The sequence below is a fragment of the Macaca mulatta genome, chromosome X, assembly GCF_049350105.2.
Source record: "Macaca mulatta isolate MMU2019108-1 chromosome X, T2T-MMU8v2.0, whole genome shotgun sequence".
Taxonomy (NCBI): Eukaryota; Metazoa; Chordata; class Mammalia; order Primates; family Cercopithecidae; genus Macaca; species Macaca mulatta.
Genome location: NC_133426.1, coordinates 18,535,320 through 18,551,781, shown reverse-complemented (window position 1 = coordinate 18,551,781; position 16,462 = coordinate 18,535,320). Strand labels below are relative to the sequence as shown.

At 42.8% G+C, this 16,462-nt stretch overlaps 1 protein-coding gene across 10 annotated transcripts in view; it reads right to left on the bottom strand.

Moving 5' to 3' along the window:
• Positions 1-16,462, bottom strand: part of PPEF1 (protein phosphatase with EF-hand domain 1) — a 149,396-nt gene that overhangs the window by 15,684 nt on the left and 117,250 nt on the right. For all 10 annotated transcript variants that reach the window (XR_013413218.1, XR_013413219.1, XM_077989605.1 and 7 more), the window contains 2 exons: positions 7,064-7,249; positions 4,572-4,714 (listed from right to left, as the gene is read on the bottom strand). Coding sequence is in view for 8 of the 10 variants with exons in the window: in XM_077989605.1 (XP_077845731.1) it covers positions 4,572-4,714; positions 7,064-7,249 (329 nt within the window). In the remaining 2 variants the exon portion in view is untranslated. The remainder of the gene's footprint in view (positions 1-4,571; positions 4,715-7,063; positions 7,250-16,462) is intronic.

Sequence of the window (16,462 nt, the reverse complement as noted above, 5' to 3'; positions counted from 1 at the left end):
TATAACCCAGCAATTCCATTACCAAGTATTTACTCAAGAGAAATGAAACATGTACACACAAAAACTTGCCCATGAATGTTCATAACACCATTGTTTATAATAACCAAGAAGTGGAAACACCCTAAATGTCTATCAGCTCATGAATGGATAAACAAAATGTGGTCTATCCATACAATGGAATATTATTCACCCATAAGAAGGAATGAAGTACGGATATAGAATACAGCATGAATGACCTCAAAAACATTGTGCTGAGTGAAAGAAGCCAGCCACAGAAGATCACATATTGTGTGATCTCATTTACATGAAATGCCCAGAATAGGCAAATCCACAGAGACAGAAAATAGATTAGTGGTTGCCTAGGGCTGTGATGGGAGGAGGTGACTGGGAAATGACTGCTCAATGGGTACGAGTTTTCTTTTTAGGATGGCAAAAATGTTCAAAAGTTAGATAATGGTGATAGTTGCACAACTCTGTAAATGTACTGTCACTGAATTGTAAATGGGTAAACTTTGTGGTACGTAAATTACATCTCAATGTAGCTGTTAAATTTGAGAATTTGTGTGTGTGTGTACAGAGAGACAGAGACAGAGAAAGAGAAATTTTCTAAACAAAGGTAAAAATCCAAAAATTATAATGAAATTATAAACATGGTATGTTGTTTTTCAGATTGTCCAATGTTATAACCCTTTTGAAGTAGCTATTAAAATTTTAAACATATAAATTCCATAAATTCCACACTGTAAAATCTTACATTAAAAAATTCACTAAAACTTATGGATATATGTCCACACACACACGCGCATGCGCACACACACACACAGAGGATTTTTCCAGCTTTACTGACATAAAACCATAGTTATATTTATAACTGGCAAATAAAATCATATATATTTAAGGTATACAGTGTGATGATTTGATATACATGTATCTCCAGATAGCCTCTACCTCTCAGCCCCTGGCAACCACCATACTACTCTGTTTCTATGAGTTCGATTTTTTTAGATTCCACATATAAGTGATGTCATACAGTATTTGTCTGACTTATTTCACTTAGCAAAATGCCCTCCAGGTTCATCCGTGTTGTCATAAATGTCAGGATTTCGCCGGGCGCGGTGGCTCAAGCCTGTAATCCCAGCACTTTGGGAGGCCGAGACGGGCAGATCACGAGGTCAGGAGATCGAGACCATCCTGGCTAATACGGTGAAACCCCGTCTCTACTAAAAAATACAAAAAACTAGCCGGGCGAGGTGGCGGGCGCCTGTAGTCCCAGCTACTCGGGAGGCTGAGACAGGAGAATGGCGTAAACCTGGGAGTCAGAGCTTGCAGTGAGCTGAGATCCGGCCACTGCACTCCAGCCTGGGCGACAGAGTGAGACTCCGTCTCAAAAAAAAAAAAAAAAAAAAAAAGTCAGGATTTCTTTTTTATGTTGGAATAATTTTCCATTGTGCATGTACAATCAGCCCTCTGTATGCATGGGTTTCCCTTCAGTGGAATTTTTTTTTTTTTTTTTTTTTTGAGACAGGGTCTCATTTTATTGCCTAACCTGGAGTGCAGTGGTGCGATCTTGTCCCACTGCAGCCTTGACCTCCCATGCTCAAGTGATTCTCCTGCCTCAGCCTCCAGAGTAGCTGGGATTACAGGTGTGCACCATCATGTCCAGCTAATTTTTGTATTTTATGTAGAGAAGGGGTTTCACCATGTTGCCCAGCTAGTCTCGAACTCCTGGGCTCAAATGATCCTCCTGCCTCAGCCTCCCAAAGTGCTAGGACTACAAGCGTGAGTCACTGCGCTTGGCCGAATTTATTTTTTTTTAAACAGATGGTTGTGCCTGTACTTAACATGTACAGACTTTTTCTTGTCATTATTCCCTACACAATATAGTATAACAACTATTGACATAGTATTTACATTGCATTCGGTATTATAAGTAATTTAGAGATGATTTAAAGTATATGGAAGGATGTGCATAGGTTTTATGCAAATACGATGCTATTTTATATAAGGGACTTGAGCATGCAGGGATTATATATATTTATATATATATAAAAAATATATATAAAATATATAAATCCACACATGTATATCAGTCACATTTTCTTTTTCTGTCTTGACAGACACTTGGGTTGTTACCATATCTTGACTATTGTGAATAATGCCACACTGAACATGGGAATGCAAATATCTCTTCAAGATACTGATTTCATTTCCTTTGGATATATACCTAGTAGTGGGATTGCTGGATCATATGGTACTTCTATTTTTAATGTTTTGAGGAACCTCTATAGCATTTTCTATAATGGCTGTACTAATCCATATTCCTATCAACAGAGTACAAGCGTTCCCTTTTCTCCACACCCTGGTCAACACTTATGTTTTGTCTTTTTGATAACAGCCATTCTAACTGGTGTGAGATGGTATCTATCTCATTGTGGTTTTGCTTTGCATTTCCCTGATAATTAGTGACTTTGAGCATCTTTTCGTGAACTTGTTGGCCATTTGTATGTCTTTGGGAAAATGTCTATTCAGGTCCTTTGCCTATTTTTTAAATTGGATTACTTGTTTTGTTTTTTTTGTTTTTTGTTTTTTGTTTTTTTTGGGCTGTTGAGTCGTATGAGTTCCTTACGTATAGGAATGCTAGTTATAGCATTGTTTTTAAATGCAGAATCCTGGAACCAATCTGGATGTCTATCAGTTGGATAAGATTTAGTTGCTTCATAACTGTTATGGTACATGTATACTACAGAATAATATGTATGTACTAAAAAGAATGAGTTAGGTCTATCTTTACTAACTTGAGGTGATGTTCATGATATAATTTTTAGGGGAAAAATTCAGTTGCAGAATACAGTGTGCAGTGTGATTCTAACTTCATATATATATATATATATATATATATATATGGCTGGGCGTGGTGGCTCATACTGTAATCCCAGCAGTTTGGGAGGCTGAGGCGGGCAGATCACAAGGTCAAGATATCAAGACCATCCTGGCCAACATGGTGAAACCTCATCTCTACTAAAAAAACAAAAATTAGCTGGGTGTGATGGCGCACACCTGTAGAGACTGAGGCAGGAGAATTGCTTGAACCCGAGAGGCAGAGGTTGCAGTGAGCCGAGATCACGCCACTGCACTCCAGTCTGGCAACAGAGCAAGACTCCGTCTCAAAAAAAAAAAAAGAAAAAAATGTATGTACAGGCTGGGCACAGTGGCTCACACCTGTAATCTCAGCACTTTGGGAGGCCAAGGCAGGCAAATCACCTGAGGTCATGAGTTCAATACCAGCTTGGCCAATAAGGTGAAACTCCGTCTCTACTAAAAATACAAAAATTAGCCCAGTGTGGTGGGGCACGCCCGTAGTCCCAGCTACTCGGGAGGCTGAGGCAGGAGAATCACTTGAACCCAGGAGGTGGAGGTTGCAGTGAGCCAAGATTGTGCTGCTGCACTCCAGCCTGGGCGACAGAGCAAGACTACTTCTTACAAAAAAAAAAGTATGTACATTGTTTATCATCTTTCTCTTCATACTAAGATATGTGTTTGATGAGGGGACTTCGGCCTATCTTGTATTATCTATGCCTAGAACGGTATCTGACACATGGTAGGTACTCAAAGGTTTTTTTAAGTTCTATGACTGAATAAATGCTTGTCTATTTTTGTAAGAGCAAGAAGAGGGTGGAAGGGGCCATTCTAAGCTGCTAGTTTTAGTTACCTCTGGGGAAAAGGATAATTGAGAAGGGAGAGAAGATTGTTAACATTTTCTTTATTCTTCTTTGCTTTTTTTTTTTCTGTTGTTAACAACAAACATGTTAGTTCTATAATGTAAAAAATCTTAGACTGGCCACAGTGGCTCACGTTTGTAATTCCAGTATTTTGGGGGGCCAAGGTGAGTGGATCACATGAGGTCAGGAGTTCAAGACCAGCCTGGCCAACATGGTGAAACCCTGTCTCTACCAAAAATACAAAATATTAGCCAGGTGTGGTGGCGGGCCCTTGTAATCCCAGCTACTTGGGAGGATGAGGCAGGAGAACTGCTTGAACCTGGGAGGCAGAGGTTGCAGGGAGCTGAGATCGAGCCACTGCACTCCAGCCTGGGCCACAGAGTGAGACTCCATCTCAAAAAAAACGTAAAAAGATAATGTGAAAGGGAGAAAAGGAGTATAAGCTATGAATGCCATCACATGGAAAGAGACACTCAACTATTTGTCACATACACTTCTGGATAGAGAAGAGAAAGGGGCAAGAGCAGATAGAGCTGTTTGGGGGTCAGAGAAGGCTGTAGGTTAGGGGACTGAGTGGGTGTGGGGAATCTTCTTTTCTTTATATTCAGTTATGTTTCTGAGGACTGACTGCTTTATCCATCTAGAAAGATGTACAAATTTAGAATTGCTCCTTTTGGTTTCAATTATGGGTGCATTCACCACTTGGTGTCTGGAACTATTTCCATTTTGTTGATACTAATGAGTAAGCTATAAATGACTGTCTTCATTCACGTGGCTGCTCTGAGTCACGTGGGACTGGTTCTAATGGGTCCATGAGACCAGTGCTCTGTGTTCTCCATATAGTATACACACCTTTGGCGAAGAGGCTGAAAGCACGTTGCTTTAGTTACTTGGTACTGGAAAAATCGAGGAGCTGTACCAGAACATAGTTTGATGTAAGCTCCTCGATTGCTGCCTTCTTCATAATAATTAGAAGCAGAAAATATAGTCACAACCTGGTTAAAGAAAAAGAGGGTCAGCTTCACGTAAAATTAGTTCTCAAAAAGTCATTCAATAAGGTCAGAAATAGCTCAATTGTTAAAAAGCAAGAATCAAAGAAAGTTCATAAACCCTGCAAATCATCCAAGTCCTATGTGATTTCTATTATTGCATCGGAGGAAAACAAGGCTACTCCCCAGTGTCCCCAGGAGCACTAACTCCTGGCCACTCAGCCAACATCCTCAGCGCATGGCCCTGCAATCCTGGGTACAATTTTAGTGCCAAATCTCAGAATCCTCTTTAATGTCTGATTTTGCGAATTCTTTTTCCAAGGAGATAAATCCCCTATTTTCTTGTCTTGTAATAGTTGAGCATTCAGAATGAAATTTGTCTGGTATTTCAGTTTTTTTCTTCTGCCTGGAGCAGAGTGATTTAGAAGGTTCAGGGCCCGAGAAAGTCAGTGCTTTAAGGGCAGAGATGCAGTGGCTAGAAGAAGGGACCACGACCATTATCTTGTGAAGGAACTAGCCTTGGGCTGTGGTAGAATATGGGAGGATACTTTTTTTTTTTTTTTTGAGATGGAGTCTCGTTCTCTCACCATGCTGGAATGCAGTGGCACGATCTCAGCTCACTGCAACCTCCACCTCCTGGGTTCAAGCAATTCTCCTGCCTCAGCCTCCCGAGTAGCTGGGACTACAGGTGTGTGCCACCACGCCCAGCTAATTTTTGTATTTTTAGTGGAGACAGGGTTTCACCATGTTGGCCAGGATGGTCACTATCTCTTGACCTCATGTCCACCTGCCTTGGCCTCCCAAAGTGCTGGGATTACAGGTGTGAGCCACTGCACCCGGCCGGGAGGACCATATTTGTGGGTGACAGGGAACCTGGCTTAGGCTCTCTTCTGTCCTGATGAGCATGTCACTTTAGACAAGCCACTGCTGTTTTCTATCTATTTTTCTATCTATTTTCTTATTACAAAGAAACCCTAAACAATACTTGCCTTACTCATCTTGCAATGTTAGTATGAGCTGAAAATGAATTAATAGAGGTCAGAAAAACAAAGTGCTGACACAGAGGGAAATGCCATACAACTTGGTATCCATTTTTATTTATTGCTGTTCACCATAGAAAAAGGTGCATTCCAGGCCAGGTGCGGTGGCTCATGCCTATAATCCCAGCACTTTGGGAGGCTGAGGCAGGTGAATCACCTGAGGTCAGGAGTTTGAGACAAGCCTGGCCAACATGAAACCTTGTCTCTACTAAAAATTCAAAAAATAGCTGGACATAGTGGCGGCCGCCTGTAATTCCATCTTCTCGGGAGCATGAGGCAAGAGAATCGCTTGAACCCAGGAGGCAGAGGTTGCAGTGAGCCGAGATCACGCCACTGCACTCCAGCCTGGACAACAGAACGAGACTCTGTCTCAAAAAAAGAAAAAAAAAGAAAGAAAAAGGTGCATCCCAGGACAACTTGGGACAAGAAACCAGCTCCTCAGTCCTCACCTCCTTTAGCCTTTGATCAGACACCACTGAAGGAACACAACACACTCCATTTTAGTGGCTGTAGCTAAACTGACTACAGTGAGCAACTTGCTGGAGGTTGCCTACTGAGGGAGCTGAAGGGAAGTGTGGTTTGTGTTTTGGGCCCTGCACGAGGAACAGGTAAAAAGTGCAAGAGCAAACTGGATTCACTGTTGCCTTTTATGCACTCTGTGAGGAAAAGGACATTCTCAACCCCACTGTGTGGGACAGTTGCCTTACAAGTAGTAAAGAACCAAGCCTTTCTGTGTGTCTACTTAGTGCCATGTATCAGAATTTCTGTTTCTGAGGCCGGGTACGGTGGCTCACGACTGTAATCCCAGCACTTTGGGAAGCCGAGGCAGGTGGATCACCTGAGGTCAGGAGTTCGAGACCAGCCTGGCTAACATGGTGAAACCCTGTCTCTACTAAAAATACAAAAATTAGCTGGGTGTAGTGGCGCACACCTGTAATCCCAGCTACTTGAGTGGCTGAGGCACGAGAATCACTTGAACCCGGGAGGCGGAGGTTGCAGTGAGCTGAGATCACGCCACTGTACTCCAACCTAGGCGACAGAGCAAGACTCCATCTCAAAAAAAGAAAAAAAAAAAAAAAAAGAATTTCTGTTTCTGGGATTAGGGAAGATCAGGGAAATAAACCAAATATCTTTTAGGACAAGGGACAGTGAGGATCTTTCAAACAACCTAGATATAGCCCGCCTTCTCTGGTTTCCGTTTGGTACTAGAAAAGATATCTTCTCATGGGCTTCTAGGCCAGACATACTCTGTGAAGAAAAGACTGTGCTTAGGGGAAGGATGTTAATGGGAATGTCACTAACAATTTTAGCTTACCTTCCCATCATGACAGATTTCATACCCTTCGGGCTTACATTCATGAGACCTGATGAGCATCTTCAACTGGTATTTATTAAGAATCTTGGAAGTAACATCTGGTCCAAAATAGCAGCCCCCTCCTCGGCCCGTATTTGGAAAACAGCCGTTTTTGCCTCTGGGATCACTCCACAGAATATCAATAATCTTGGAACAACAAACCAGATTTTGCTGTAACTTACAAGTGAGATTATATCTTTCTAGATTCCGACTTGTCAGAAATATTAACCCAAGGTATCCCAAAGACTACTTCTCATTCTTCCTTGAAAATTGTTTCAGGCCTGGCGCAGTGGCTCACGCCTGTGATCCCAGCACTTTCGGTGGCTGAGGTGGGAGGACTGCTTGAGGCCAGGAGTTCAAGCCCAGCCTGGGCAACACGGTGAGACCTCGTCTCTACAAAAAATACAAAAATTAGCCGGGCATGGTGGTGCATGCCTGTAGTCTCAGCTACTAGGGAGGCTGAGATGGGAGGATCACTTAAGCCTGGGAGGTTGAGGCTGTAGTGAGCCATGATCACTCCACTGCACTCCAGGCTGGGTGACAGATGGAGACCCCGTCTCAAAAAAAATAAAAAGAACATTGTTTCATATTCACCTCCTCCATGAATATCCAATACAGCAATAACAATAACCAAGAATCAGCCCTTATCCTTTTTTTTTTTTTTTTGGCTTTAAAAATTCCATCACAATTGTTTGACAGTTGTTGAATCTACAAGGTTCTTTTCTCTTAAGAGAACTTCATTGTCACATTCAGGGGAGAAATTAGCTCCCCACAATGCCCACACATTAGGTGTGTCTTAACATGTTCAAAGACATAAGGTAGGTCTCCTGCTGTGGCTCTGGGCCAGGTTTTTGTCCTGTTGAGCACATAGCCTGAGGAAGCCCTTGCTGTTTCCCAACACAAATGTGGAAACCTGTTCATCTGAGGGTGTCTCCTAAAGCATCTCCTTCACCTTTCCCCCTCCATGGTAAGTACAGTCTCAGTTTCAGCAATACATTTAGCAACTGTTTTCCACAACGTGTTCTCCTAAATCCACAAGTGTTGTATAACATTTCCTTTGGGGTGCAGGAGAGGCAAATGCAGGTTACATGATGTCCAGGACTAAAGATCCAAATTTTTAAAATCATTTTTCTGCCGGGCACAGTGGCTCTTGCCTGTAATCCCAGCACTTTGGGAGGCTGAGTCAGGAAGGGTGCTTGGGTCCAGGAGTTCAAGACCAGCCTGGGTAAACATGGCAAAACCCCATCTCTACAAAAAATTAAAAAATAAAAATTAGCCAGGTATGGTGGTGCACGAATGTGTTCCCAACTACTTGGGAGGCTGAGGTGAGAGGATTCCTGAGCCCAGGAGGTTGAGGCTGCAGCGAGCCATGTTCATGCCACTGCACTGCAGCCTGGGCAACAGAGCAAGACACCATCTCAGAATAAAACAAAATAATATTTTTCATGAAGATTGGAGGCTCCCTCTTTGTGGCTTTCATCTATCTGTAATGTTTCTTTTCTTTTTTTTTTTTCTGTGATGGAGTCTTGCTCTGTCGCCTAGGCTGGAGTACAGTGGCATGATCTCGGCTCACTGCAACCTCCACCTCCTGGGTTCAAGCGGTTCTCCTGCCTCAGCCTCCTGAGTAGCTGAGATTGCAAGGGCCTGCCACAACACCTGGCTAATTTTTGGTATTTTTGGTAGAGACAGGGTTTTACCATGTTGGCCAGGTTGGTCTCGAACTCCTGACCTCAGGTGATCCACCCACCTTGGCCTCCCAAAGTACTGGGATTACAGGCATGAGCCACTGTACCTGGCCTGTAATGCTTCTTTATTGAAACTTCTATAACAGCTTAAAGAGTAGTGAGAAAAACTCTCTCTGCCATTAAAGCTATACAACCTTGAAAATCCTCCCTGGATCTCACTTTTGAGATCTTTAGAATCAGGCATTTGGACCAGTTGACCTGTAAAGTATCTCAGATTCTAACAGACTGATTCTAACAGTCTCTGTTTTCCACATGTTTCTTCTGAGTGCATGAAAAAGCAGGCATGTGAAGTTGCGCAGTTATTCCAGTGGGTCCAAATCAGGTCTGGAGAACAGGACCAGGAACTGCTAAACATGATTGTACAGCCACTGATAAGTATGGTATGGAAGAGGAGCTAGAAATAAGTGAGGAAAAAGACAGTGAGGTGAAAAGAGCAGAACTGGCAGGAGAGCTACCCTGGAATAAGCACCTGGTCAGAACTAGAGAAAAGAGAAACCCTGTACCAGGCCCACATCAGACACCTGCAGAGTTTTTGATGATTGAAGTGACAGTTAAAACCACCCAAAGAAGAGTCAGCCCAGGGCGCTCCTTTCTCCCCACTGAATGCCGACATCAGCACAACCGTACTCTATGAATAAATATAATGGAACCCCTTTACTTCGCTGGTGTTTATGACAAAAATAACACTTGCATTTTCGACTGAGTCAAATCTGGCTCTTATACCATGATGTCATGTTTGGGGACATAATTTGACCTGTAATATAATAATGGAGGAAAGAGGGAAATCAAGGAGTTGTGCTTTGTTAGGAGGGGATTAAGCTTTCAATTTCTACATGGGATGCAAATCATTTATAGCCAAAATTACCCCTGGGAAACCTCTTGTTACCCTTAACATATATAGTTGCCCCTCAGTATCCAAGGTGGATTGGTCCCGGGACCACCTCCTACATCCAGGATACTAAAATCTGTGGATGCTCAAGTCCCTTGTATAAAATGGCATAGTATTTGCATATAACCCACACCCATCCTCCTGTCTACAAATGGTCCCTGACTTACAATTTTCAACTTCACAATGGTGCAAAAGCAACAAGCATTCAAGAAGCTCCTTGACATGAGGGAATTATGTCCAGATAAACCCATCATAAGTCAAAGAGTATCTGTACTGTAAGTCATCTCTAGATTGCTTATAATACCTAATACAATGTAAGTGCTATGTAAATAGCTGTTATGCCATATTTTAAAATTTATATTGTATTGTTATATTGTTTTTTTTCCAAATATTTTCAATCTGTGATTGGTTGAATCCACAATGCAGAACCCCGTGCATATGGAAGGTTGACTGTATATGGTTGTATGTATACAACTCTATACAATAATATGGATATGTGAATGTTTTATATATATTATATAGATAATATGGAAATATTAATATTTTATATATGTGATAAAGGATATGAAAATAAAATTTTCCAGTATTTTTCTCCTTTATTGCCATATGCAATAATTGAAATTTACATAAATTCAAGGTACATATGATGGGACTCTGTTGAACTAGAATAAGCACTGGCCAAAGAGTTAGCACTTCAAGTAATTACCTAAGTCACCTTGGGCAAATCACTTATCATATTCAGGCCTTAGTCATCATCAATGGAATGAGGAAGATATATCTAACACTCATTTTTCTTTGATTCTAACTCATAAGGGGTAACACTTTTTAAGAACTGAGCTTGTCCTTCAGAATCCATTCCATGAGTTTTGCATTTCTTTTTTCTGTCTAGAAATCATTTCCTTGACTAGGTTTACCCAGATCGTAGTGGTAACATAAGATTAATTCCAGAACTCACAAACAAAAAAATTGCATAAAAGCCCCTTTGTTGGTGAAACAAATTCCTCAGTAGAAACCATCTCTTTCTTGTCAACAACACATTATCCTCTGAAATGCAGGAGCCTTGGGGTGATCACTGCATGAAAGACTAATTAATTCTTTACAACGTTCTTTCCTGAAAATTTTCAAACAAAAAAATGGGAACGTTTTACTGAATTACAGCTTTTATATGACCTGATCAACAAAAATCTATGTGTGTCAGCCTTTTAAATCTCCTCAATCTAAAATAAATCCTTCAAGAAGCACCTTGCGCATGTCTGCGGCTCTAAGTAATCCAGTCTCCAAAAGTGTGCTTCGAGGGAGAGTTAATAGCTCTGAAAGGTGTATCTAAATGCTTCTCTTCTAAAACATTAATACTACAGATTCACTATTCTTTCATATTTTCCCTTAGTTATACATCCTCCCTTCCAGCTTTTGACCATGTCATTTTAAATTAATTAATTATTTTTTGAGACAGAGTTTTGCTCTTGTCCCCCAGGCTCGAGTGCAATGGCGTGATCTCAGCTCACTGCAACCTCTGCCTCTTGGGTTCAAGCAATTCTCCTGCCTCAGTCTCCCGAGTAGCTGGGATTACAGGTGTGCGTCACCACGCTCAGCTAATTTTTGTATTTTTAGTAGAGATAGGGTTTCACCATGATGGTCAGGCTGGTCTGGAACTCCTGGCCTTGTGATCCACCTGCCTCGGCTTCCCAAAGTGCTGGGATTACAGGCGTGAGCGACCACGCCTGGCCTAGACCACGTCATTTTAAAAACTATGCTTAGGCTAGACGTGGTGGCTCACCCCTGTAATTCCAGCACTTTGGGAGGCCGCAGTGGGTGGATCAAGAATGAGGTCAGGAGTTCGAGACCAGCATGGCCAACATGGTGAAACCCTGCCTCTACTAAAAATACAAAAATTAGCCGGGTGTGGTGGCAGATGCCTGTAATCCCAGCTACTTTGGAGGCTGAGGCAGGAAAATTGCTTGAACCTGGGAGGCGGAGGCTGCAGTGAGCCGAAATCACATCATTGCACTGCAGCCTGGGCGACAGAGCAAGACTCCGTCTCAAAAAAAAAAAAAAAAAAAAAAAAAAAAAAAAGCTATGCTCAGCCCAAACCTTCCAGCCAGGGATCCTAGATTTCTTTAGATGCCTTCCTCCTGCTCCCTATCCACCCTTTAGGCCTCATTGAATAAGGGCTGACTAAAGTAGGTCACATCATTCCTGAGAATGCCTGTCACTCTCATCTATCCCTTCAAAAAAAGAGCATGGACATTCAAGTCAACCTCAGGATCAAATCCTACTCTATCACTCCCTAACTAGCCAAGAGACCTCAATCAAGTCATTTCCCTCTTGGGAGCCACCTCAATGCAGCTGACTACATTATTTAAAATTGCAATTTTTTGGCCGGGCGCGGTGGCTCAAGCCTGTAATCCCAGTACTTTGGGAGGCCGAGGCAGGTGGATCACGAAGTCAGGAGATCAAGACCATCCTGGCTAACATGGTGAAACCCCGTCTCTACTAAAAATACAAAAAACTAGCCGGGCGTGGTGGCGGGCGCCTGTAGTCCCAGCTACTCGGAGGCTGAGGCAGGAGAATGGCGTAAACCTGGGAGGCAGAGCTTGCAGTGAGCCGAGATCGTGCCACTGCACTCCAGCCTGGGTGACACAGCGAGACTCCGTCTCAAAAAAAAAAAAAAAAAAAAAAATTGCAATTTTTACTGGGCGCCGTGGCTCATGCTTGCAATCCCAGCACTTTCGGAGGCAGAGGAAGAAGGATCGCTTGAGCCCAGGAGTTCAAGACCAGCCTGGGCAATATAGTGAGACATTGTTTCTACAAAAAAATCAAAAAATGAGGTGGGAGAATCACTTGAGCCCAGGTGGTCAGGGTTGCAATAAGCCATAATTGCACTACTGCACTCCTACCTGGACTATAGGAGTGAGACCCTGTCTCAAAAAAAAAAAAATTGCGGCCGGGCGCGGTGGCTCAAGCCTGTAATCCCAGCACTTTGGGAGGCTGAGATGGGCGGATCACGAGGTCAGGAGATCGAGACCATCCTGGCTAACACGGTGAAACCCTGTCTCTACTAAAAATACAAAAAACTAGCTGGGCGAGGTGGCGGTGCCTGTAGTCCCAGCTACTCGGGAGGCTGAGGCAGGAGAATGGCGTGAACCCGGGAGGCGGAGCTTGCAGTGAGCTGAGATCCGGCCACTGCACTCCAGCCCGGGCGACAGAGCCAGACTCCGTCTCAAAAAAAAAAAAAAAAAAAAAATTGCAATTTTGTCCCCAAGACCAGTTTTCCTGTTCTCCCTAACTCTGCTCTAGTTTTTATTTTTCCCATAGAACTTATCACTTAAGGCTGGGCGCAGTGGCTCACGCCTGTAATCCCAGCACTTTGGGAGGCCGAGGCAGGCGGATCATGAGGTTGAGACTATCCTGGCTAACACAGTGAAACCCCGTCTCTACTAAAAATACAAAAAAGTTAGCTGGGCGTGGTGGCGGGCGCCTGTAGTCCCAGCTACTTGGGAGGAGAATGGTGTGAACCCGGGAGGCGGAACTTGCAGTGAGCCCAGATTGCGCCACTGCACTCCAGCCTGGGAGATAGAGCAAGACTCCGTCTAAAAATAATAATAAAAAAAGAACTTATCACTTAAGGTATATCATTTATTTATTATTATATTGTTTATCATGTAACTCCTCCCTTTAAAATGTAAGCTCTGCAAGGTAACTGATCTTTATTTAGTCATTGACATTTCCCAGAAGCCTAGAACAGTGTATGACACATAGTAGGTGCTCAATAAATACCTGTTAAATGAATGAATAAAGAGAGGGGAGTCATTCAGGCTATAAATAATTTAAATTATTTTTGAAATCTTTTTGGCCTCTGTCTCCTTGTAAGTCTGTCTTACAGAGTATCATATTCATCTCTGTACAGTGACTTAACTCTGATTAAATATATCCCCACATCTCAGTGAACATAAGGGAAAATTTAAACTATAGCACTCTGCCAAGAATTATGAATTTCCATGACTACAAGATAAAATAAAGAGTATATGATCTTTATACAAAACAGCTCATAGATATTAAGAAATAAAGTAATTGTGAGCTCTGTTTTTATCTGGAAATTTCGGCTCTAGCATAACTTATGTGTGTGTTTATCCACTATGTACCAGGAACTGAGGAAAGAAAATTAGGGGCACAACTGAAATGATTAAACATCAGAAATGAGGTTCTGGCCCATTTTACCCAATGTCAGCTACGATCATGTGTGTGGGGTCTGCAAGACGCCACATCTCTATTGTTTGGGGAGCGGGAGGTTCTGTTGTGGAATAGCGAGCCCCAGTCTCCTCCCTCCCACTTCTTAAGGCTCTAACTCATCTAGGCTTCCAGAGGCCACAATTTTCTTTGTGTGCAGCTCCCATTTCTTTAACATTATCTTCTTTATTCACCATAATCCTAGAAGAGCTTGTTCTAACCTTCAGTCTTTGGGATTTGGATGTCAAGGTTTAAGGAGGCATCCCTTCCTACTTGCTATGAGTTGCCTCTCATGCTTACTTGATTTTTAAATATTTTGGACTCGCAGCCAATGATGAATACCATTTCTCCCTCTGTCTCTCTCCCTACCTCTCTCTCTCCTCATCGATTAGGGTATATTTTACACCAGAAATCACATTTTAGTCAACATTTTCAGCAATCAAGGTATAATGGTCCTAAATCAAGAAATAGAGGTTTCTTTAACAATGACTGAAGGGAAGTAAGAAATTCAACAGTGTTTGGTAATTGTTTGATTATGTTTCCCAGCTACAGATGTAACCAATATCACGTGGGCATGTGTCTTTGTGTACTTGTGACATTGCAAATGCATGTATGTGTGTTTATATCTGAAAACGAAAGCTACTTATTATGGTTATGATTCTATCTACAGGAAGAACACTTTTATCATTAAGCATCAGTCCATTTCCAATAATTTCATTTCAGTTCTTTCAGAACAGGAAACCTGAAGAAAAGTCTACAAAAGACCTTTCTAAGAGGTCATAACATTCCCATCCAAGAAGTTGAAAAACAGTGTTCTGGGGCCGGGCACAGTGGCTCACACCTGTAATCCCAGCACTCTGGGATGCCAAGGCAGGTGGATCACCTGAGGTCAGGAGTTCGAGACCAGCCCGACCAATATGGTGAAACTCAGTCTCTACTAAAAATAGAAAAATTAGCCGGCCATGGTGGTGCATGCCTGTAATCCCAGCTACTCCGGAGGCTGAGAGAGGAGAACTGCTTAAACCCAGGAGGCGGAGGTTGCAATGAGCTGAGACTGCGCCACTGCACTCCAGCCTGGGTGACAGAGTGAGACTCCATCTCAAAAAAAAAAAAAACCCAAACAAACAAAACCCAGTGTCCTGTAACATCTTTTCCTATAGTGAGAGACATGGTGTGGCCTAACAGTTAAAAATGAGAAGTGTAGAGTCCAACAAATTTGGAATCAAATCTAGACCCATCATTTAGAAAATTATTCAACTTATGTGAGCTTCAGTGTCTTCTTTCGGGAAACAGGAATAATATTATCTACATCATCAGGTTGCTTTAAAAACTTAATGACATAATACACATAGCTGTTGTTCTTAAGAACTCATCCCTGCCATATGGGGTAAAAACTGACAAGAAAGCAGTTAAAATGTAGGACTGGAAATTTAGAAAAACGCCAAATTTCACCAAGACAAATGAGCAAGAGTACTCAGGAGTGATCAATACATTCTTGTTGAATGGATGAATGAATGAAGGGAATATTTATAGATCTTACTCCATGCCAGAAGCTGCCAGAGACTCTAGACAGGCAGCTCCGGATATGCACGCTGTCACAAAGATGAGTACACGGCTTATTGCCTTTACATCCATGTTTATAGACATACTAAGTACAGGTCTCAAAATGACAACATAATGACAGGAATGGCAGTGTTAGGGGCTTGGCAGACCCCCCCCCCCAGTGAAACAACCATTTAACTTGTGAACATCTTTTTCTTTAAGACAGGGTCCCGCTCTGTCGCCCAGGCTGGAGTGCAGTGGCATGATCTCAGCTCACTGCAGCCTCCACCTCCCAGGTTCGAGCAGCCATGCTCCTGCTTCAGCCTCCCGAGTAGCTGGGACTACAGGCATGCACCACCACGCCCGGCTAATTTTTGTACTTTTTAGAGATGGGGTTTTGCCAAGTTGCCGAGGCTGGTCTCCAACTCCTGGGCTCAAGCAATCCGCCCACCTCAGCCTCCCAAAGTGCTGGGATTATAGGCGTGAGCCACCACGCCCAGCGGAAAATCACTTAAAAAAAAAATTAAACCAGTTGAAGCCACTGGAAATTGTCCTAATGGCATGCAGCATACGGAGAAACATTTAAGAAAACTTACTAAATTTTGATACCAACAGAGAGAGTGTGTGGCATTTGAGCCATGAGCTACTTTAACTGCCTTCACTGATCAGCATGAAGGATGCTCTACTTCAAGTGGACGCATCCAAGGCGGGGCTCCTTCTGCCCCAAGCTCTCAGCAGAGGGCTATGGTTTTGTCCCAGAAGCAGCAAGCTGATGGGCATCCCTCATTCCCCCCAGCTCTGCATTACAGAAGCTGGGTTCCAGGCAAGCACAGCAGAGAGGACTGGGGTTCACTTCCCCCACTCATTGGGCAGATGCCCTATCCTAGGCATGGCAGCTTGCAGGTGCTAGACCCCAACTGCCCCCACACTTGCTTAATCATAAGGAAGAGGTGCTAT